At 34.0% G+C, this 24,867-nt stretch overlaps 7 protein-coding genes across 7 annotated transcripts in view; 5 read left to right on the top strand and 2 right to left on the bottom strand.

Moving 5' to 3' along the window:
- NAEGRDRAFT_76212 (uncharacterized protein) overlaps positions 1–6,186 on the bottom strand; it is a gene marked incomplete at both ends in the record, with an annotated part of 18,310 nt that extends 12,124 nt beyond the window's left edge. Inside the window, 3 exons of the mRNA XM_002668816.1 lie at positions 23–1,040; positions 1,078–1,667; positions 1,695–6,186. Of these exons, the coding sequence (XP_002668862.1) occupies positions 23–1,040; positions 1,078–1,667; positions 1,695–6,186 (6,100 nt within the window). The remainder of the gene's footprint in view (positions 1–22; positions 1,041–1,077; positions 1,668–1,694) is intronic.
- A 407-nt stretch (positions 6,187–6,593) lies between these two features.
- On the top strand, positions 6,594–8,033 carry NAEGRDRAFT_76213 (uncharacterized protein; the record flags this gene model as incomplete). The annotated part of the gene is made up of 1 exon (XM_002668811.1): positions 6,594–8,033. One exon carries the CDS (start codon positions 6,594–6,596, stop codon positions 8,031–8,033), a length of 1,440 nt encoding a protein of 479 aa, XP_002668857.1.
- Positions 8,034–8,382: 349 nt separating this feature from the next.
- On the bottom strand, positions 8,383–9,777 carry NAEGRDRAFT_76214 (uncharacterized protein; the record flags this gene model as incomplete). The annotated part of the gene is made up of 1 exon (XM_002668817.1): positions 8,383–9,777. The coding sequence occupies one exon, from the start codon at positions 9,775–9,777 to the stop codon at positions 8,383–8,385; it is 1,395 nt and encodes a 464-aa protein (XP_002668863.1).
- Positions 9,778–10,129: 352 nt separating this feature from the next.
- Positions 10,130–11,317, top strand: NAEGRDRAFT_76215 (uncharacterized protein; the record flags this gene model as incomplete). Its single annotated transcript, XM_002668812.1, has 1 exon — positions 10,130–11,317. The coding sequence occupies one exon, from the start codon at positions 10,130–10,132 to the stop codon at positions 11,315–11,317; it is 1,188 nt and encodes a 395-aa protein (XP_002668858.1).
- Positions 11,318–13,653: 2,336 nt separating this feature from the next.
- On the top strand, positions 13,654–14,133 carry NAEGRDRAFT_76216 (uncharacterized protein; the record flags this gene model as incomplete). Its single annotated transcript, XM_002668813.1, has 1 exon — positions 13,654–14,133. The coding sequence occupies one exon, from the start codon at positions 13,654–13,656 to the stop codon at positions 14,131–14,133; it is 480 nt and encodes a 159-aa protein (XP_002668859.1).
- A 72-nt stretch (positions 14,134–14,205) lies between these two features.
- Positions 14,206–15,096, top strand: NAEGRDRAFT_54569 (uncharacterized protein; the record flags this gene model as incomplete). Its single annotated transcript, XM_002668814.1, has 1 exon — positions 14,206–15,096. One exon carries the CDS (start codon positions 14,206–14,208, stop codon positions 15,094–15,096), a length of 891 nt encoding a protein of 296 aa, XP_002668860.1.
- An 876-nt stretch (positions 15,097–15,972) lies between these two features.
- NAEGRDRAFT_54570 (uncharacterized protein) lies at positions 15,973–24,858 on the top strand (the record flags this gene model as incomplete). Its single annotated transcript, XM_002668815.1, has 1 exon — positions 15,973–24,858. A coding segment is annotated over one exon (8,886 nt), but the record flags the coding sequence as incomplete, so codon positions are not given.
- Between the last annotated feature and the right edge of the window lie 9 nt (positions 24,859–24,867).

The raw sequence follows: 24,867 nt of genomic DNA on the forward strand, positions 1-24,867 counted from the left end.
ACAATCTGAATCATATAAACACTCTCTTGTACAATAAGAATCACACATTTAGGATAACCAGTTATCGTATTGTAACAATAGTTAGTACTAGAACACGAATAAGGTGTAGCAGTACATTGATGGTAAGTTGATTCAGAACTTTTAGTTTCACAAATTCCAGTACCTTTTCCAACACATTCCAGATCATTCACACATTCTGGAGCACAAATACCATTAGTACAAGAGGTATAACCAGTTTTTGTACATTCTGAACTATTGGAACAAGTTTTGGCGACACAATGTTGAGTTGTAATATCACAAACAGGCTTTCCATTAGTACCACATTCAATATCTGAAACACACTCTGGTTTACATCTTCCAGTTGTCATATCACAAGTTGGTTTCTTTGGATCTATAGTACACATGTAATTTGCAAGGCATTCCTTAGTACAAACTTTTGAGGTCGGATTACAATATGAATAACCAGTATAAATACAATCAGAATCAGATGAACAAGGTAGCTCAACACATCTACCCTTAGATGTACTACAGAGATTGTAATTGCTTCCCTTAATATTAGGAGCACAATCAGTGTTATTGTAACATTCAGGAAGACAACGATACTTTGTCATATCTTCCTTTAAGGAGCAAAATGGTTTTGGTTCGCTACAATCAGTATCAGCTGTACACTCCCTTCCGCATTTCTTTCCACTGTTACAGAAAGTAAAACCTTTTACAGTACAATCTGTATCAGCTGAACAAGTTTTTTCAGTACAGACTTGGTTGACACATTCACTTTTTCCAATAGACAGGCCCTTTTCAACACAATCGTCATTAGTTAAACAGTCCGGTACACATGTACGATAAGTTGAATCCATTTTAGTAGAACACTTTGGACGATCAGGAGTTGAACTACATTCCCAATTGGCAAAACATTGAGGAAGACAAGTTTTTTCTTGGAATGTTACATATCCGGATGGGAAGGCAATTTCTACATTTGGACCACGACAAACTGCTGCTCCTGGCAATGTACAATTCGAATCACTTGAACAAAGATTAGCCTTGCATTTGTATTTCACAGGTTGGGTAAACACCAACTGTTGATTTATCGATTCCTCTTTGTTCACAGTCAGTATTATTAAAACAAGCAGGTACACAAACTTTTTGGTATGACTCTCCGGTAGGATCTGAAGTGCATGATGTTAAATATTTGTTATTATTGGATAGAGTTTGACAGCTGTCATCAGTCCAACATCCTCTAAGGTGTCCACATTTACCTGAATTACAACTTGGTAAAAGAGGATTCTTCTTAGTACAATAGTCAGAAATTCCATTTTCACTACATTCTTCAACGCAATATCCATACAAAAATACAGCCGGATCAGTTTGACATCTTGGAGAAGTTTTTTGACTAGCACAATCACTGTCACTGTGACAGACAATACTACACTTTCCATCCGTACATTTTGGTAATGCATAGTTAGTAGTACATTCAAAATCGTATTGACATGCAACATAACCACATAAACCTTCTGAGCTACAGAGTGGTTTTTCAGGATCGAGAGTTTTACAATAAGAATTGGATGAACATTTTACAACACATTCGGTTCCATCCCAAACATATCCAGAGGCACATTTCATACAAGTAATTCTATCTTCACCACAAACATCGCATTGGGTAGTGTTACCTGTAACACAGGATTTTACACACTTACGATATTCAGCAGTATTGTTTGGATTTGAACCGCATCTCTCAAAACCAAATTCTTTACAATTGGTATGATTAGTACATTCAACTTCACAAGTACCAATATTAGTACATTTGGAATAATGATACGGATAACAATCAGAAGTGGCAGAACAGCTTACACTGGAACAGTTAAAGGTTGTGAGATCACATTTAGGTGTTCCAGTAAATGGAGAGTCACAATCAGCATTACTTTTACAATTCTTGTACAAACATCTGTGATAGGTTTCAATATTTGTCTTATCAGAACCACACTCAAAGTATTTACTACTTCCAACTGGACAATCCTTACTTTCCAAACATTCATTTCTACAAATTGAATTATTACATTGAGAATATCCATAACTTTGACATTGGGTGTCATTTGCACAAGAGTACATTTTACAGCCACCATCGGAACAATAATGTTTTCCAATTGAGGTACAATTTTCATTTGATGTACATTCAGGAACACATTTTCCGTAACTGCCATCAGCACTCATTTTACATTTTGGTGTTGGTGAACTACATTGGCTATCTTGCATACATTCAGCAACGCATCTACCTTTGTAAGTGACATAGATGTCAATATCGACACATTTTGGGAAGTTTGGATCAGTACAAGGTGAAGCATAATTTGGCCAACAAGTATCTTCGCGACACCATTTATATGAAGTAACGGTGGTATCGTATTCAGATTCTCTTGTAGTTCCACAATATTTCTTTCCATAAATAGGACAATCACTAGTTGTTTCACAAAGTCTTCTTTCACATGTTTTACCTTTGAATCCTAAAGGACAAACACATGTTTCACTTCCGTCCTTATAGTGGAAACATGTACCATTGTTTTCACAAGTTAAGGTTGAACAAGGAGTTTGAATTTCACAATATTGTCCAGAATATCCATTTGTACATGTTGTACAAGTATTATAACCAGTACACTTTCCTCTTCCTGAACAAACTCTTTTTGAATCCAAGGCAGAAATACCATTACATTGGTCAACACAAGTGTTTGGAGCAATGCACATCTTTGTTCCATTACAAACACTAGCATTATTGGAAGGAATTCCATCACAAATTGGAATTTCACAATTTGATCCTGTCCAGGTTTCATTACAGCTACAATCATCATTATCAACACAAGCACCACGACCAGAACAAACAGAAGCATTATTCGAAAGAATGGAGAAACAACTGAAATCTGAGCATTCACTACCATAGGCTCCTTCATTACATGAACAAACATTATTTGCTGTACAATTACCAGAACCAGAACATACAGAGCTATTACTTTGAGAAATTCCAAAACAAACCGGCTCAGTTACATTACAATTACTTCCTTTCCATCCAAGATTACAATAACACTTATCAGTACAAACACCATTACCAGAACAAACCAATGTGCTTGTGCTTGGAATACCTGAACAACTTGCAAGACATACTTCCTTTGAGTGTTCGTAAAAACATACATAATTTGATGAGGCACAAGTTGTATTAACACAAGGAATTGATAATTCACAATTAACCCCATATCTACCATAATGGCATGAACAATTGTTCATTGAAACACATGTTCCTTCTCCAGAGCAAACATTAGCATTGGAAGCTGGAATCTTTGAACAAATAGGTTCACAAGTATTTGGTCCAATGCATTTAGCATCATTACCAAACATAGTACAACCAGCACTTCCATAACAAGTATAATTTTGACACATATTTCCAGTATATCCATCTTGACATGAACACATATCTGGTTTAACACATGTTCCGTGACCACTGCAAACAGCAGAGCTTAAAGAGCTGTTTCCATAACAGGAATACTCAGTGCAATCATAACCACTATATCCAGGAAGACATGAACACTGTGTTAACTCCAAATTTAATTCTACATTAGTGTATCTACTACAATTACCACCATTACATGATAAATAACTAGCTGCTGGAACACCCTCACAAATAAGAGAGCAAGTTGCTTGATCAATATAGGTTTCAGAAACACATCCCTTTAATTGGGCAATATTGATATATTTAAGCTTGTTGTCAAAGAAATACAAATCATTTCCATAAAAGAAAATATCAAGAATATCAGAACCAGCCCCTCCAAAAACAACCTGAGAGAAGCTGCCACCAGAAAATTTGCTAATTTGTTGTGCACCATATGTGTACAGCTCTCCAGCTGGATTGAATCTGAAATAAGAACCTGGACAACTCTCAGCTACTAACGTAGCACCACTTGCTTGACCAGGAGTCCAACTGTAAAGATCGGAATTCAAATGATACAATTTACCATTAAAATAGCGCAAAAATCCAAGAGCATAATCAGTTGATTCAGGTTGAATAGTTATTTGACTACCAGAATCAGTAAATTTACCAATTTTCCCTGACATTGAAACATAATATGTGTCAGTTTCAGGAACATATGTAAGAGATGTAGCTAAAGGAGGTCTACCAACAGTACCAAGATAAGTGGATGTTTTAGAAGTAAAAGAATACTTGTAGACATCACCATCACACAAGTACACCAAATCTCCAAACTTGTTAAACAAAATGGATATTGAAGGATAGCAATCTAAATTAGAAATAAATGTGGTGACATTTCTTGTTGCCAAATCAAAAGCAAAAACTGACTTGTCAGCTACTGCTGAAGCATAGATAACACCATTGGAATAGACGAAAGCAGAGGCTTTGAGTTCAGCCAAACCAAGAGGTCCATAGAGTGGGAAAAGATCAATATCAGTACGTTTTTCACATTGAGAACCTCCATAACCACTGTCACATGCACAATTGTTTTGAGAAATACATTTTCCTTTTCCTGAACAAACTTTTGGATCAGAAAAAGCTAATCCATAACAAGTGTCATAAGCCTTTGAACAATCAGAGCCATAGTGAGCCTTATCACAATAACAAAAGTCCTGTGCAACACAGACACCATGTCCAGAACAAACACTCGAGTTGAAATTGTAAACTCCATTGCATTTGTGAACACAAGTTTCAACTCCCTTCAAATAAAAACACTCTCCACCACAACCCATGTTTGATACACACGGTTTGAGGAATTCACAATTATTTCCAATAAAACCAAAGGAACATGAACAATTATTTTGTGAGCTACATTCTCCTACACCTGAGCAAACAGAAGCACTTGATGCACCAATAGAATTGCATGTGTGTTCGCATGTATCTTGTGCAATACACTTGACCTCGAATCCGTGCTCGCTACATGCTAGAGGATTTTTATGAGCAATGTTGGAACAGTTGAATGGAGCAATTTCGCACTCAGGTCCATCCCAATCACCCTCACATTCACATATATCCACATCAATACAAACACCACGACCAGAGCAAGCATTACTAGAAGCATTCTTACCAAAACATGGAATAACTTCACAATTAATACCACTTGTTCCAGGCTTACACGCACAACCAACAGTTTCGTTTTGTGAGGTTCCATTTTGTGGTAAGAATTCACTACATTGACCAACACCAGAACAAACATGTGCATCCAATCTACTCAATCCATTACAAACAATATCACATGTGGTGTGATTAATAAACGCTTGATTCATACAACCTGAAGGAGTCAACTTTCTTGTAGCACTTCCTTCAGCTACATAAATGTTACCAAATTGATCGAAATCCAAACTAATTGGAGAAGCATCAGCAGAAAGAGCAGGACCATCATTACCAGTAACTCCAATAGTGCCTGTACCAAATATACGAACCTCCTTTGAACCAACAAGTCTGAAAACACCATCATCAGTAATCAAGAAAATAACACCAGATGGAGAAACTCTAAAGTTGGTATATTTAGTAGAGCTCAAAGTTATGAAATCAGTAGCCGAAGAGACACTTTCATCTTTTCCCCATATCTTGATTTTGTTATCCAATAACATGTAGAATTTGTTGTTGAACAATTGCAACTTTGCATTTGAGGTTTGGCTTATAAAGATTTGAATGCATGAACTAGGATAGTTAACAGATGAACAGAAAGAACCTGTTCTTTTACCATTAATACCATCACCATCACGAATTTGAATGAAATAAAGAATGTCTGTTGTTGGATCATAAGTGATTGATCTGACAAAATCTGACATGGACCACTTGGAAGTTTCTACGAGAATAGTTCTTTGATAGTTATGCAGAGAGAAGAGGAAAACATCAGTTTGCCCAAGCTCAGGCATAACAATTACATCTCCATTCTTGTTGATAATAAACTGGTCAAAATTGAGATTACTAACCGAACCAAGGCTAGAAATAGAGTTAGAGCCATCAAGTACCTTGAAAGAAGTACCATCGCTAATGACCATCTTTTGGTTCCATGGCAAAACTGAATTACCATAGTCGCAAACCTTAGAAACTGTATAGTTGAAATAGCTTCCACACATGGTGGGGCTATCACAGACATATGCTTGAGATGTCGTTGTAGCAAAACATGCCCACAACAACAAGCTCAACCACAAAACAAACTCTGCCTTGGCCATCTATTTTTTTTCTTCAATCAAGTCACAAGTAGGGACGATGTTAAATCGAATCTATACACAGCTAAAAACCCATCACCCTATCCATTCTTACTCTTCAGTTCCTTATTTGATTTTGTTTAATAAGGCCAACGCATATTAGAGAGGATCCATTAACAACCTTAATTAACGTAACCAGAACAAACAAGTAGCTATTTGCTCAATAATTTCCATTCCTGTCCTTCAGTACGCAAAACAAGCTGCAACCCACAACATTTGATTTGGGTTCCCAATAGTTTTGTACAAAGACCATCACAGACTTCCTATTCACTACGCACAAACCCTAACAAAATGTTTGCTTCGGAATCTTGAACATTCATCATGAGCAGTAGTGTTTTATCAAAAAAATTTACGCAGTTTTATCAAAAAAAATGATAAGAAGTCATCAAGAGATTGCCAATTCCGAAATCGACGAGGAGCAATTAAATTCTGATCAGACCAATGATGATAATGATCCGAAAGTACAACCAAAGAGTAAAAAAATTATTCGTGTTGATATTCGTTCTTCCGATGGTACATCCTATCATTCCCTAGGTTGTAAGTGTAAAGATGAAAAGGATTATGGGAAAGCCTTTGAATGGTTTACGAAAGGTGCTGAGCAGGGGTGTGCGGAATCAACATATAAAATTGGATACTTTTATGCGAATGGATTGGAAGTGGATACAGATTATTCGAAAGCTATGGAATGGTATTTGAAGGCTGCTGAAATGGGGTTTACTAAACCAATAGTTCAAATTGGATATTTATATTTCTTTGGAAAAGGAGTTGAACAGGATTATGTGGAAGCTTTAAAGTGGTTTTTAAAAGCTGTCGAAAAGGGAAGTGCGGAAGCATACGTTAGTATGGGAAATTTATATTCTAAAGGAACAGGAGTGGAACGAGATCTCTCTAAAGCTATGGAATGGTATTTGAAGGCTGCAGAAAATGGTTGTTCAACAGCACAATTTAATATTGGGCGGTCTTATTATTTCGGTTTTGGAGTGGAAAGAAATTATTCGAAAGCGGTAGAATGGTATTTAAAAGCTGCTGAAAATGGAAATACATCTGCACAATTTAAAGTTGGATTTTTATTTGAAACGGGAAAGGGAATTGAGAAGAATTTCAAAAAAGAAGTGTTTTGGAAATCAAAATATTTTAATACTGATAATTTTACGTTTATTGAAGATCCTTACGATCAATTTGCAATTCAAAATTTTACACCAGCAGGGCTTTGTGACGAAAAGGAAATTGAAGAGGATTCAATAATGGAAGAAGTAATTATTCGATTTGAAGAGAGAGATTTTACAATCGTACACAAATATTTGAAATCATGTAAATATTTAACAACAATGATGAATTCAAATTGGAAAGATTTTAATCTAAAAGAACAGAATTGTATAGTACTTGATTTGAGATCTGTTCAAAATCAAATATTTCAAACTCAAGAAAACACCAATCACATCCAAATATTTGAGAATTATGTGGAATATTTAACCAATAATGCCATACCAAATGATTTTGATATGAAATTGAAATTAATAGAACTATCGAAATATTTACAAGATGATTCATGTATTTTGAAAATAGTTAATCAATCGAGTATTCTAATGAGACTATATTTTCTTTTCAAGTTTGAAAATATTGAACCAGTTCATCTTGCAATTGCTAGCTGCTTTGTAATGGGTGATTTATTTACAACAATGAATGATCTTTCACCAAATAGTATTGAAACCTTGTTGAATGAAATTGAATTATCACCAATGGGAAAGAAGAAGATTTTGGATGTTCTAGTCAATAATAAGTTTCCAAACTCTGTAATATTCAGTAAGTAACTCAAAAATAATTGAATATTAATATGGGCAGACAACAATAATATTGTGCACATTGAATTGACAGCAGCTTACAAACCAAAGACTATTTCATTCAAGAATGAAACTGTGAGTTTTACTCTGAGACGTTTCACAGCAGACGAAAGGGCCAGATACAATATTACAAGTTCGCACGACATTGAATTTTTGGGAAAGAAGATTTATGTTCAATTAAACAGGGCAAAGGACAACATTGGATTTTGGTTGGATAATAATAACAAATTTGAAAACAAAACCATTATCAGATTACCCATTGTTAATTTTGAAACTATCGATTTAGTTATTTTTATTGAATCATAATTTAATTGTATTACTAGATCAAAATTTTCTTGAGAGAGGGAATCTTTGATTGAAGAACTTCAATTGGATCAATGAAGATGATTAAATTGTCTCTAATACTTATTATTTCAAGATTAGATAGTATTGAACTATTCGCAAAATCAATAATTCCCGTGTCAGATAAATTATTATAATCCAAATTTAAACTTGTCAAATTTGATAAATAGATACTCGATGAAATGAGTTGTAAATGGCCATCGTTGAGAGAGGTACTGCTAAGATCTAGGTGCTTCAATGATTTAATATTAATCATCTCGAATAATTCCAAGCTAAATGTTGATCTTGAAAGAATAAGTGTCTCAATATTCGCGTTAGGAGTGGCCTTTTCATATATGTCGAGTAGGAAATCAGCAGGACTAATTGAAAGTTTTCTAAGATTTGATAACTGCTTGCTATTAAGTATAGTTGACATTCCTGAAAGTGATATGTTATTGTTCTCCAATGCTAGTTCCTTCAGATTGGTAAGGCTACTACCAGCAGACAATATAATACAGTCCCAAGCCATTCGGCAGGTAGAGGACAAATTCAAATAAATCAACTTGGTCATATGTTCACTATTTGAAAGAGAGGTCAAAACCTCCGAATTAATACAAGACCCTTTCAAATTTAAATATTTCACATTTGAAAAGATGGCATTGTTTAGCAGTTTGAAAACAGCGCTAGATTCTTCCATTCCCATAATAAATTCCTTTTGAGGAAAGCAATGCGTGATTGTGACTTTTTCTAGTTGTTTCACAAGTGATTTTTCATGAATATTTTGATCATTTTGAATTCCTGCAATAATTGACTTATTAATTTCCAAACTTGTCAAGTCTCTGAATATTTCATTATTTAAGGTAGGAACAAAGTGCTTTCCAAACTCACAATTATCAAATACAAGTGATGTAATACCTCCCGAGTAATTTTTAAAAATTGAAAGACATTTTGAGAATATAGCATCATCAATACCACTCATGATAACTGTTTTCAAATTTGTGCCACCCAACACATTGTCTTTCAGTAATGCTTTGATATCTTTTGCACGTAAAACGAGAGAGCTCACTCCTGAAAAGTATCCCTTCTTGAAACAGTTCATGAATGATTTCAAAGATTGACTGTCATATCTGCTCCTATAACTAGCATACGGTGAATCGACAACATCAGAATCTTCCATAAAGTCTGGAAAATTCAACTCGTAATTTCTCAAACCATTGCAAATAAATTCATTAATATTTCTATTGATCAACCTTCCGATCCTATGCAACCAAACAATATCAAAACACGACAAGACATGTTCAAGTAATAACTCTTCTAAAAAGGCAATAGCTTGAAAAGGCTTTTCTGGAGGAATTTCAGAGAAGAAACAATGATACGATTCTCCAAAATACATGTTTTTCTCCTTGAATTTCAAGTTTCATATGGAGGAGTATTAACAACAAAATAGAGTTCAACGATCAAGTGCTGATGATGATGAATGACGTTGCAAGATGCGTCATCACGGTATTTTTTTTAAAATATTAAATATTAAATTAATCAAAATTTAAATATTTGTTTATTAATTTAAAATACTAGCAATAGTACCCATGATAGACCCATATAATTTGAAATATTTCAAATTCTCGAACCATACCAACTCAAATTATTTCGGAAGAATCCTCTATAATAGATGCGATGCAACAACGATTTTTTAACCACCTCTCAAACCGATTGTAGTTCAGCAATCCTTAAAACACAACAAAAAAATGTCTTCTTCACCACCATCATACACCCTCAGTTTGAAAATTCATTCAGGATTTAATTTACCAAAGACTGACCTTCTTTCAGGAATTGATGCTTATTGTGTGATTCATGTTCCATTGTTGGGAGGAAAAATTGAAAAATTTAAAACCAAGTCTATAGATAATAATCCAAATCCCGAATGGAAGTTTGCCTTCTTTATTACTAATGTTGATTCATCAAAGGATATTTTCGTGGAAGTGTGGGATAAGGATACTTTTAGTAAGGATGATCTTGTTTGTAGGGCTTATTTGCCATCAGCTCTTTTATTGAAGGAAACGTTTTGGGATCAAAAGAAGTTTGTTTTGGAATGTTTAGGAAAGAACAAGCCATACAAGGCAAAGGAATGTGGAATTGTTGTCTCTGCCATCCCACAAGTTTCATTCTCTGAATTAGTTGCTCGAGTTAAAACTCCTACAAAATATGTTGATGAAAATAAGATGGTTCTTGTCCATCAATTAACTGGTATCTTTAATGACTCACTCTACTTGAAAGTCTCAGTTAATAAGAAGTTTAACATTTCAATTTTCGATACAAGTAAGGATCCAAATAGATTGACTATTTTCGAAGTGGAGGGAAGAAATATCGGATCAAGAATTTACAAATATAAGGTTCCAAGAACAAAGTATGGAATTACATTCTCAAAGAAGATTAGGTTGAAGAGATGCGATCCTTACTCTCTTGTTAACTTGAAGCTATCACTAGGTGATTTGAAATTGGACGAATCAAAGATTGTAAACACACTTGTTCAAGAACATGGATGGTTTGGATTCCTTTCTTTTGAAGATGCTTGTGCAAAACTCAAAAACATTTCAATAGATAAGGAAAGAAAGAGAATTTACATGAATGAATTTCTCTACTCATACATGGTTGATTATGATTCCAAAAACTTTGATCAAAAGGTTTTCCTGAGAGAAGAGGCAGCTAAACAAGGCCACCACTTGGAATTCATTTTTGTAGATGGTGATAATTTTCAAATAACAAGTTATAATGAACAACCAATCACTTTGAAATGTTCTGAGGAAAAGTTTAAGTATACATCTAAGGTTAACGATTTAGAATATGGTACATCATTCTATCAATTCAAAATCAATACTTACAAGAAGGAAAACCATAAATTGTTCAATCTTGGAGAAAATTATCTCAAGTTGTAAATAAATTAAAATAAATATTTTTCAAAACTTATTATTTTAAATTGTGTAAAAAATAGGACGAGATGAATTGTGGAAGCAATTGATGGAGTTATGGAAAATAATTTTGTGTGGATGTGGAGATGAGGATAGGCATGAGGATGGTTTTGATGGATGAGTGTATTGGAAAGTGAATTGAGGAGATTGAAGACAATTTTTAAATTTTGAAAATTGTAATTATTACTTGATGGAATGATAACATCTTTTATGATGGAATAGGATGATTAGATGATATTCAAGTGTATCCGAGGTTATTATTGCAACAAGATTTCCATCAAAATTATAATTTCATTATTTTCTTCATCATGTTACATAATTTAAATTCATCACCGGATATCAAAATGTTGCTAATCATCGATAGTATCATTGTGGAAAGTCTCATCTTGTCTCTATGAATCTAAATAGAGTTTGAGAAGAAAGTAAAATTCACCATCAAACAATGCAGCAACAATTAGTAGTCAATCATTGAACAATAATAATTTATAATCACTATTTTGATGTGAATTAAACAAGAGGAGAGCATGTTGAATTTTTACCCTTTCTTCTAATATTAAATTCTCATGATGGTGATGAAGAATAATTATCCAAACATGATAAATTGCATTGAGTGTTGGTATAGAACATTTCCATTCAATCATTCATCTTCATATTGAATATCCATGGAAATAATAAATAATTTCTATCAGGACATATGTTTTTGTTGGTGAATTAATTCTTTTGCTTTCTGTGATGAAAAAATTATTGACGAGTTTTTGATTGCAAGAAAAGTGATGAGTGAAATTTGATGAAAAAATTAGTTGAAAAATATTGAGAAAAATTTCATCACTTTTAATAATTTACATCATTGATGATTCACAAAGGCAATTCTTCATAAATTCAAAAACCATTTTCAACACAACATGATTGGATTATATAGAGTGTATATGAATTGATTTTATTGGATTTTACAATGAAATACAAATTTTAAAAGGTAATGATTAAATTGATGGAAAATTTTGTTAAAGTGGAAAATTAAAAGTCACATCATCTATTAGTATTCAACATGAATATAACAATCAAATAGATGCAATTGTTTTTCAGCAAGAATATTTTCATCAATTTATTAATTTTAATATTTTCATCATGAAGAACATTATTCACAACAAGAAGAATATTATTAACATGTTCTAAATCATTACTAGTATCACCTCAGAAACTTTCAAAACTTTCCATCCAGCGTTGATGAAGAGTTGGAAGATGAAAGTATTCAGCTTAGAGTGAAAAACATCATTTGGAAAACTTGTTCAATTTGAAGAGGAGGTACAAGATTTGTTATTGTATCACATCAGAAAATGTATTTTGACAATGTTTTTCGAATAATTTGTAATGATGGTCAAGTTGAATTTTTACATGCTTCCTAACATTAACTGTTCATCATCTACTTGATCAATCTTCATCACGACAATAATAAATACATCTATAGGATGTTATCTAACATTACAATTCATCTTGTTGTTTCACTTTAAAAGATTGTCAAGAAATTCAACAAGTCTCACACCCAATAAGATGCCACCAGCAAACCTTTCCAGACTTTTTATTATTTATATTTGAAATTTTTAGATATTGAATGGCTACGGCCATATCACGATGAATGCACCTCATCCCGTCCGATTTGAGAAGTTAAGCATCGTCGAGCCACATCAGTACTGAGGTTGGAGACAACTTGGGAACCTGTGGTGCTGTAGTCTTTTTCATTTTACCTTATGGATTATTTAATTATGATATTGATCGCAACCACAAGTTTCTCTTTCTAAAAACATCAAATTTAAATTTGATAAATATATGACAATTATCAAGCTTTTATAAACAACAAACTTACTGAACCAACAATCAATAGATTCGTTGCCTTCACTGTTCATACAGTCAAAGACTGTAGCGGGATTGTCGTCATATTCCTGGCAGGCTTCCCGTCTATTACATCATAAAGCGAAAATTTTAATGTGAATAATGCCCAACCATTTGCAACGACTCAGTTGAAAAAGAACCAATTTGTTGTGTAGCAAACTTTAAAAAAATGATCACACAACCAAACCATTCCATCACATCAAAAGTCACTGAAAATATCCTATTCTCTGATGATGCACTTTTTGAAATTTTATCTTTTCACAATGATTTTACATTTATTGTAACCAGTTGTGCATTAGTTTCGAAACAGTGGTTTAATGTCATTAAATATAATTGTAAACACCTCTCCATATCATATTATGGTGATCGGGAAATGGTTGGTCAATTTTTGGAAAATATTGCACCTTGGAGTGAGAATGAATGAAGAAATTGGATTTAATTTACAGGTTTTGGATTCGATGAAAGGATTGAAAAAACTCAATTTAGAATACAATAATAATATTGATCCAAACGGAATTAAGTATTTAGGCTCACTGAAACAATTGACTGATCTCAATATATCTTGTTGTTACATTGGATTGACTGAGAATTTGAGTTATTTGACATTATTGAAAGCACTAACTCATCTTGATATAGCGAGTAATAATATTAGTGCAGAAGGAGCCAAATGCATTGGTGAAATGAAGCAATTGGCTAATCTTTCTATTGGTTCCAATGATATTGGAACAGAAGGAGCCAAGTATATTGGTGAAATGAAGCAATTGAAACAACTTCATATTGCTAATAATAATATTGGCCCAGAAGGAGCCAAGTACATTAGTGGTCTTGAACAATTAACTTATCTTGATATCTGTTTAAATGATATTAACGAATATGGAGCAAAGTGTATTAGTTAATTGAAACAGTTGACTTACCTTGATTGTGTTGGAAACCGTATTTGTGATGGTGGAGCTAAATTTATAAGTGAAATGAAACAATTAACTAATCTTAATGTTCGACATAATGATATTGATGAGGAGGGAGCCAAGTATATTAGTGAATTGATGAATGTAAGCACACTTGATATTAGTGGTAATTCTATTAATAAGAGGGGAGCCAAGTATATTGGTGAAATGAAACAATTAACAGATCTTGGAATGTATTGTTGTAGCATTGGAGTGGAAGGAACAAAATATATTTCATCATTGAATCAATTAACTCATCTTTCTATCAACATAAATAATATTGGGGATGAAGGAGCCAAGTACATTGGCCAAATCAAACAATTAACAGATCTTAGCATATGTGATAATAAGATTGGAAGTGAAGGAGTAAAATATATTGGTCAATTGAAAAATTTACTTAAACTTTACGTTTCTTGCAATGAGATTGGAGATAATGGAGCTCAATTTATAAGTGAAATGAACCAATTGACTAAACTTGATATTTCGAGTGTTAATATTACACCAATAGGTATAAAATATATCAGTAAAATGGAGCATTTAATTGACCTAATGATTAGTGATAATAATATTGATTCGATGGGCGCAAAACATATCAGTCAAATGAAATTAACAAGTCTTGAAGTCTATAACAATACCATTGATGTTGAAGGAGCTAAATATCTAAGTGAAATGGAACAATTAACTAATCTTGAGATATCTAAAAATGAAATTGGTGACAAAGGTGTACAATTCTTAAGTGGAATGAAGCAATTAACCAGCCTTGACATAAATGAAAATAAGATAAGCGACGTGGGAGCCAAATATATTCTGGAAATGAAGAATTTGATAGATCTGAGTGTATTTGACAATGAGATCAGTGAGGATATAATTGAACGTTTAAGAGAAATGAAACAGTTAACTTATCTTGATATTTAAAATAGGAAAATCTTTTATGTAATATACTTTTTCTTGAACCTTTGAAATGACAAAATGAAATCTATTCCACAAATGGATTTCTTTCTGTCTATTTGTAAACTCTCAAAGTGTGGTGAAATAAGTGTCACATCAGATCGAGAACTTTTCCTAATGGGCCACAAAATAACGACTTGTAAACTTTGCCAATAATCTTTTTCACTTTCGAATAACTCCTGGTTACCATGTGACACATTTGATGTTTTAAATAAATATTCAATCAAAAAAATCTTCATCACATGTAGCAGCAATTCCGCGTAAAATCTATAAATTTGTTTCCCATGACTTGTTCTTCATTAAATAATAATATTAATTGTCAATATGGCAATGATGATAGTGATGAATTTTTTTAATTAAAATTACATTTGATTATTCAACATTTAAAGCGGTTCATCCTTCCGATTTATCAACAATTAATTTTAAAAGGAGCACATACACATTATTGCGTAATGGCAAAAGGTCGACCAATTTTATCTGAACGAACGAGTTGTTGGGTTGTCTGCAAACTATTACGATTCTCTAAAAACAGTGAGTTGCACTACAACTACCAATTATATCAGGCCGAACTCATCAATGAGAACCCTTCTTCCTGTTGGCTGTAAAGTAATTCTTCCAGGAAAAACAGCTCGAGTGGGCGCCTTAATAACACAATAATAAGGAAACTGATGTTACACTTCAATAGAGATATTTGAAAAAACAACAAGACTCATCTTCTGTCTGACTAGTGAGAAATTACTCTCTTTTGAATTATTAAGCCCTGTAGTAGTTTCAAAGTAGTGGTAGTAATATAGCATGACAATAACAACAACAGGGAAGGTGTCATTAAGGGAAGGAGAAAACATGATGATGAAAATTCTACCTTCTCATCATCACCACTCTAAGAAATTTCACATGTTAAATTATACATCATCAACAACAACTGTTGGCATTATTATTGTGGTGCTTTTTATGCTACTTATTAGTATGCATCTAATCACTTGTAGTTTTACTTGTAATTTTATTGACGAATCAGATACATTGAATGTTTGTTCAGGAAATGGAACATGCATAGCCGATGATGAATGCCAATGTAATTCTGGCTTTTTGGGCAATAATTGTGAATATGTACAGTGTTTTGGAATAAGTAATGAGATGGTACAACAAGTGTGTAATGGGCATGGTATTTGTATCGGGCCAGATGTTTGTTTATGTGACTATAATTATCAAGGTGAATCATGTAACCAAACCATACCAACACAACCAACACAACCTACGACGATAACATGTTTTGGAGTGGAAAAGAATACGCCAAATGTTTGTTCAGGTAGAGGAAGTTGTTCCCAACAAGATTTGTGCTCTTGCTCAGCTGGATTCAATGGACATAGATGTGAGAAGGACATTTTCGCTGGTTACAAACTGGTTTCGAGCTCAAATTTGATTATTGCTAAAAATTCAGAGACAAATGTAAATTTAACAGCCAGTATTGCAGCTACAGAAATAGTCCTCTCCTCAATTTATGGCTACGAACCAGTAGCTTACATTCCACAAGGACAAGCCACTATTACCACAATCGATCCAAATGATTTGAATAACTTTGCTGGATTACTCTACAATGAGACTGAAAAGAAGGTTATTGAATTGTTTTCTCTTCCGTGTACTCAACAAATTTCAAATCCAGATACAGATATGAGTCGATTGATTGTTGTAAAACATGGTGGTGTCTATTGTATGGATCAAGGTTGGAGAGTTGATGGTCATACTTTTGTAATTGTTGGAACTGAGACTGTAGTTTTCAAATTACCATTTGCTGTCTACACACAAGCCACCTTTTACTATTTGGAATGTGCTTCATATAGAAATGTATTTTGGATAACCTATGATGGACAAGTGGAGAGAACATCATTTTCAGGAAATGTTCATGGTACTATTATTGGAATTGAATCAGGTTTTGATGTTTCTGATATTGTTTATGGATCTGTATGGTATTGGGGAAGATCCTCTCAAATTATGCTTTTTGAGGCAACATTTACTGAGCCAATAACTTTCAATCAGGAGGAGCCATACTTTAGAGATGAATGTGCCAGAACTTATTGTTTTGGAATTATATCGAGTGATAATTCCAGTTGTAATGGAAGAGGACTTTGTGTTGCCAATAATACGTGTCTCTGTAATGAGGAATCTTATGGCGACGAGTGTTCATTCTATGCATGTAATGGAATTACTGGAGATGGATTTGGAGTTTGTACTGGACACGGAGATTGTATCGCCACAGACACTTGCTCCTGTCGTGATAATTATAATGGAACTTGGTGTGAGTGGACTACATGTGCTGGAATACCAAATACTGAATCAGAAGTTTGTAATAGCAGAGGTTTATGTTTGGATCACGATTCTTGTTCATGTGATCCCCAATTTGGATATGGAGGAGCAAATTGTGATATTCCAGTTTGTAATGGAGGTGTTGGAACTTGTACAGGATCTAGAGGTGTTTGTACAGCTCCTGATGTTTGTTTATGCTCTCCTGAATTCTTTGGTGAGTTTTGTGAAAAATCATTTTGTTATGGTATTGCCTCAAATGATAGTTCTGTATGTTCTGGTGGTCATGGTACTTGTCTGAATACAGATACATGTGTTTGTCATGATGGCTACATGGGAACTTTATGTGATGGTTTCACATGTATGGGCTTTACCAATAATGACTCTGCAGTTTGTTCAGGAAGAGGATCATGCATTGATGCCAACATGTGTCAATGTAATAATGGATTTACTGGTTCTAATTGTGAAATTTCAACTTGTTATGGTATTTCCAGTATTAACTCTTCATTTGTTTGTAGTGGAAAAGGAATTTGTACTGGTGTTGATACTTGTGTGTGTCAAAATAATTACACTGGTTACATGTGTCAGGAAACAACATGTGATGGTATTGAGTCAACCAATGAAACCGTTTGTAATGGACACGGCTCTTGTTTTCCTAAAGACAAATGTAATTGTCTTATTGAATTCGTTGGAGAAAAATGTCAATATCCAACTTGCTTCGGTATTTCAGCACTAAATGAAAGTGTTTGTGGTGGAAGAGGAAATTGTACAGAATTGAATGAATGCAATTGTACAGAGAATTATTTGGGAGAGGAATGCCAATTGACAACTTGTAATGGAGTACCGTCAAATAGTTCCTTCACTTGTGGAGCACATGGACAATGTCTTGACTTTGATACTTGCCAATGTGAGGATTATTACTTAGGATCTTTTTGTGAAGAATTTGAATGTTTTGGAGTGTCAACCCATTCTTCATCTGTTTGTTCAGGAAGAGGTACTTGCTTAGCTTTTGACAGCTGTGCTTGTAGTCCAAGTACATTTGGTGGAAATTGTGAATTTACTCGTTGTAATGGAACTATCAATACAGATCCACATGTGTGTAATGGATTGGGTTCATGTATTAACCCTGAAGTTTGTGTTTGTGTTCCAAATTATTTTGGTGATTTTTGCGAAGTAACAACTTGTGGTGGAGTTCCATCCAATTCCTCAAACGTTTGTAATGGGCATGGTAGTTGTATTTCATTTAATACATGTATCTGTGAGGAGCTTTTTGCTGGAGCCACATGTGAAATGTTTCAAAACGATATATTTGCAGGATACAAATTAATTAGTACGAATCCAGTTTTGGTCAAGACTAATCCTTCCAATTATGCTCTCCTCAATGCCTCAATGTTGATTCCTTCAATGAATGCCAGCTCGGGTCAATACATTTATATATCCAATAAGAATGCAGTAATTACCAATACTAATTCAACGATGGGAAGTTGGATTCTCAGTAAGGCCATGTTACAAGTTAATTCTTTAGAAAAATTAGCATGTACTGTGAATGTAACTAATCCAGCAACATATTTTGGGACTAAAATTGTCATCAAACATGGTGGAGTTTATTGTTTCCAATCATCCAGTTGGACATTGACTTCAAGTCAACAATTTATTATTATTGGAACAGAGCCTGTAATTTTCAGAGCGAATACAATCACTTCCACTGGTCCTTCATTCACATATCTTGAATGTGCGTCATTTAGAAATGTTTTCTGGTTCACTTATGGTGTAAACTCTACAACTTCAACTTTTAACGGAACTGTTCATGGAACTGTAATAGCCAAAGGTGGAAGTTTGAGTATTGGTGGAAGTGTTCAAGGTACTGCCTGGTATGTTGCCAATACTAACACGTTCAATCCAACTTTGATTAATGCAAGATTTGCTACTCCAACCACCTTCTCACCATTTGATCCATACATAACATCTTCTTGTGATTATACCACTTGTTACAATATTAAATCAACTAATGGTTCAGTATGTTCTGGAAAGGGTTCCTGCACTGATTTAGATACATGTGTTTGTCAAACAAACTCATACGGAACTGATTGTTCTCTATACAAATGTAACGGTATTCTAAGTAGCTCTGCATTTGTGTGTAGTGGACACGGAGATTGTGTTAATCCAAATACATGTTCTTGTGATTTACATTACAATAATACTTATTGTGATGAAACTTCATGTAATGGAATTGAGAGTACTGATCCATATGTGTGTAACTCAAGAGGTCAATGTAAAACCTTTAACAAATGTACTTGCAATACTGCCCTAGGTTTCGGTGGAGACAATTGTGATATTTTCTTGTGTGGTGGTGTTTTGGCTACTAGTGCATCAGTTTGTTCTGGGCATGGTGAGTGTACAGCACCAAATACTTGTGCATGTGCTGACCATTATTCAGGAACCTATTGTGGAACTACAAGTTGTTTTGGAATTTCGAGTGGAGATTCGAGTGTTTGTTCTGGAAATGGACGTTGTTCGTCTTATGACACTTGTACTTGTAAAACTGGATATTATGGATCGGATTGTTCCAATTATAATTGTTATGGAATTAATAAGGATGATTCAAAAGTTTGTGCTTCCCATGGTGAATGTATAGATTACAATAATTGTAAATGCCAAGATGGATATTTTGGTTCAGATTGTTCCATGACCAAATGTTTTGGAATTTTAAGTAATTCTACATTGGCATGTTCATCAAAGGGTACTTGTACAGCACTCGATACCTGTACTTGTATATCAAATTACACAGGTAGCCAATGTCAAGAAACTACCTGTAATAATATTCCTTCGACAGATCCAAATGTTTGTAATGGACATGGTAAATGTTGGCCATTAGAGACTTGTACATGTAGTGCTTCATCTGGATATACTGGAAACTATTGTCAATTACCTATTTGTTATGGCTATTATTCTACTCATGCCTCAGCATGTACTTCCCAAACAAGAGGACAATGTATTGCTCCAAATAATTGTTCTTGTGCAGAGCATTATTATGGAACTATTTGTGAAAAAACAACTTGTAATGGTGGAGCTTCTGATTACTTTTTAACTTGTTCTAATCATGGTTTGTGTACAGCATTTAATACATGTACCTGCGCATTTGGTTATTCAGGATCTGATTGTGAACTTTATGGATGTAATGGTATATCCAGTTTGTCAAATAACACATGTTCAGGTAATGGAGTGTGTCGTGGGTATAATTGGTGCTCGTGCAAAAGTGGATATATTGGAAATTATTGTCAATTGACAAGTTGTAATGGAATTCAAAGCGACTCAGCAAGTGTTTGTTCTGGTAAGCACGGAGACTGTATAGCTTATGAAACATGTGCCTGCCATGAACATTATTGGGGAACTGATTGTGAATTCACCACGTGTAATGGAACAGTCAACTCTAATCTGACCTATGTGTGTAGTGGACACGGAAAATGTAATGCCTACGATAAGTGCACTTGTGATTTTGATTATGATGGTGACTGGTGTGAAAATTACGTGTATGACAATTTTGCTGGTTACAGGGTTGCCATAAAAGACAATATACGAATTTCCTATCAAAAAGATTTGCCATTTGCAGCAAATGTTAACTCCTATCCATTTTATAGAGTAGATTCCACAAAAGGAGTACCTTATTACGTTGGTAATGCAAACTTTACTGAGGCACTCTCTACTCAACTCATTCATGAAAAGGCAAGCACACACTTTTATAGAAATTACAAAATGGGTAGCTGTAAATGGATATATGATATCGAAAATCCCTTTGTAGTTAGGAATGGTGGTGTTTTTTGCTTATCCTCCTCAATGTATCTTTCTCCAAGTAACAAAATTGTAATTATTGGCCCAGAGCCTGTAATTTTTATTATCCAAAGTGGGTACTTGACATACATTTATCCAAATATAATATTTGCAGAATGTGCTTCGTACAGAAATTTAATATTTATGGTTTGGAGTAGGATATATGTTACTCGTTGGAATGATTGGACTGGTTGGTACTCTTATTGGTCCACAGTAACTAGTGTAATTACTGGTGGACCTTATGGATCTAATTTACCACCTATATCTGCCACTTTCTTTGGTATGGATGGCTATTTTGAGTTCCATGGAAAGTTTGCTGGTTTAATTGTGAACAGTAGATATATTCAATTCTATGATGTTAGTTTAGAAGAGCCTTATTCTTTTGATAGATATGAACCATACATTACAGAAGAGTGCCTTAATTTGACCAATTGCTTTAATATTTATTCCAATAATGAAACTGTTTGTACAGGAAGAGGAAGTTGTATAGATTATGACGTTTGCACTTGTAGAGATATTTCATATGGTAAAGATTGTTCCATTTCCAAGTGTAACGGAATCATGGGAAATTTGACCAGTGTTTGTAGTGGACACGGAAAGTGTACAGATCATGACGTATGCACATGTGATACTCACTATTATGGAGAGTGGTGTCAATATACAACTTGTAATATTTATAATAATACGGAGCCAGAAGTTTGCAATAGTCGTGGTGTATGTCCACTCTATAATAATTGTACTTGTGACTTATCTTATGGATACACTGGATATGATTGTGAAACACCAATATGTTACAATTACACGGCCACAAATTCTAAAGTTTGTTCTGGACATGGTAGTTGTTACCTTCCAGATTCTTGTAATTGTAGTGATTTATATTTTGGAGACAATTGCGAGAAAACTTATTGTTATGGAATTGAATCCAATTCCTCAATGGTTTGTACTGCACGTGGTCGTTGTTGGCCTTACAATACCTGTAATTGTACAACAGGTTATTATGGCGTTTCATGTGCTGAATATAATTGTTTTGGTATTAACAGAAATAGCTCACTTGGCTGTAGTAATAGAGGTACCTGTTCCAATATCAATACATGTGATTGCAGAGATGGATATTATGGATCCAATTGTTCAGTTTCTAAATGCTTTGGTGTGTTCAGTAATTCATCATTGACATGTAATGGATTGGGTACTTGTAAAAATACTAATAATTGTACCTGTACCACAAATTACTTTGGTTTAAACTGTAATGAAACTTATTGTAATTCAGTCAAATCAACCAATAGTTCTGTATGTACTGCACGTGGTCAATGTTGGCCATATAATAATTGTACATGTTCAACTGGTTACACTGGATTATGGTGCCAAATTGGTATCTGTTTTGGTGTGAATGGATCTAGTCCTTCAACTTGTAATGGTCTAGGATCATGTTTAAGTTATAATAACTGTAATTGTTCAAAGAATTATTATGGAGATAATTGTAATGTAACTACTTGTAGTGGAATACTTTCTAATAACACAAAAGTGTGCTCAGGAAGAGGTTCATGTTGGCCTTATAATAATTGCACTTGTAAGGCAGGATATTTTGGATCTAATTGTGAATTGGATTATTTTGCTGGTTACAAATTTGAAACCACCTATACTGGACAATATAAATTTACAGCAAGTGGTAATTCTGTAATCACAAATACCACAACCACAGCCACAGGACAGAATTTAGTTACCTCTTTGGGAAGGAGAATTGCTGAACTTGCAGCAATGCCTTGCACATATACTATTTCAAATCCAACAACTGAATTAGGAAGAAAGATCTTAGTTAGAAATGGAGGAGTTTATTGTATTAGTAACAGTTGGACAATTGATGGACAAACTTTTACAATTATTGGTACTGAGCCAGTTGTTTTCAAAATGAATAATCTCAAATATTCTAGTGCTATTTTCAATTATATTGAATGTGCTTCTTATAGAAATGTATTTTGGCTACCAAATGATGCAGTTGGCTACAGTAATTTTACAGGTACAATTCACGGCACGGTAATTACAAGTAGTGCAAACATTGATTATTGGATTAATGCAGCTGATGTTCAAGGTGCTTTTTGGTTCTATTCACCAACTTATCAAGGAAAGACCTACCTTAAAGATTCTAAATTTGGAGTACCTTATACATTTGACCAAAGTGTAATGACACTCGACAGCAAATGTAATTATTTCACATGCTTCAATATTACTTCCAACAAGAATTCTACTTGTGCAGGAAAGGGTAAATGTGTTGATTTTGACACTTGTGTTTGTAATCCAAATACTTATGGAAAAGATTGTTCTATTTCCATTTGTAATGGAACCTTTGGTAATTACTCAACTGTATGTAGTGGACATGGTAGCTGTATTTCACAAGACAAGTGTTCTTGTAGCTATGGTCATAATGGTACTTGGTGTCAATATACTTCCTGTTCAGGATTACCTGCCTCTTCACCACTTGTTTGTAGTCAACGTGGTGTATGTGAATTTTACAATAATTGCACTTGTAATTCAACTCTGGGTTATGGCGGACCTAATTGTGATACTCCGGTATGTAATGGATTGGTTGGTTTATGTAGTGGTCTTGGAAGAGGTCAATGTCTCTCACCAAACACTTGTTCTTGTAATGCACATTATTATGGTGAATTTTGTCAGTTTACAACCTGTTATGGAATTGAATCTAACAATGTTTCAAAAGTTTGTAGCGGAAGAGGAATTTGTTCTGCATATAATAATTGTACATGTAGAGCTGGTTTTATTGGAAATCAATGTGAATATGATGTGTTTGCCGGTTACAAACTTGTCAGTAATCAACCTCCTTTGCTTCTCAAAAATTCAAAGATAAATGCTCCGTTGGTTGCTGGTATTGTTGTTCCTTCACAAAAAATCAATCCTCCAAGCTTATTATATCCAGATAAGGTTTATCCCTACACTGCTCAAGGAAATGCCATTATTACAACTCCTACAAGCGTTAATGGTTCACTAATCATGAAAGAACTTTCAAAGAAAGTAGTTGAATTACAGAACCTACCTTGTGATTACATTATCAACAAGCCAGATACGGAAATGGGTCAAAAAATTGTGATTGAATTTGGTGGAGTGTATTGTTTCAAAAATGGTTGGACAATTAATGGACAACAATTTATCATTGTCGGAACTCAACCTGTTGTTTTCAAGGTTCCTTACTTGAAATATTTGGGAGCTACTTTCAAATATTTGAAATGTGCATCTTATAGAAACGTTTTTTGGTTCCCTAATTTCTATGGAGTCGGTTTCACTGGTAAATTACTAACCAATACATTTTCTGGAAATGTTCATGGAACAATTGTTGCAAGATATGGTTATGACTTTATGATTGCCGATAATATTCAAGGATCTATTTGGTTCTATACTACAGAAACTGGTTATGTAACGTTGAAAGAAGCAAGATTAAGTACTCCAATCACTTTCAATCCACTACTTCCATATGAACAAGAGGTTTGCAATACTTTCACATGTTATGAAATTGAATCTAGTGCAAATAATACTTGCTCAGGAAGAGGTCGATGTGTTGATTACAATAATTGTCAATGTTTGCCAATGCTTATGGTAATGATG

This window comes from Naegleria gruberi, assembly GCF_000004985.1.
Source record: "Naegleria gruberi genomic scaffold NAEGRscaffold_97, whole genome shotgun sequence".
Classification (NCBI taxonomy): Eukaryota; Heterolobosea; class Eutetramitea; order Acrasida; family Naegleriidae; genus Naegleria; species Naegleria gruberi.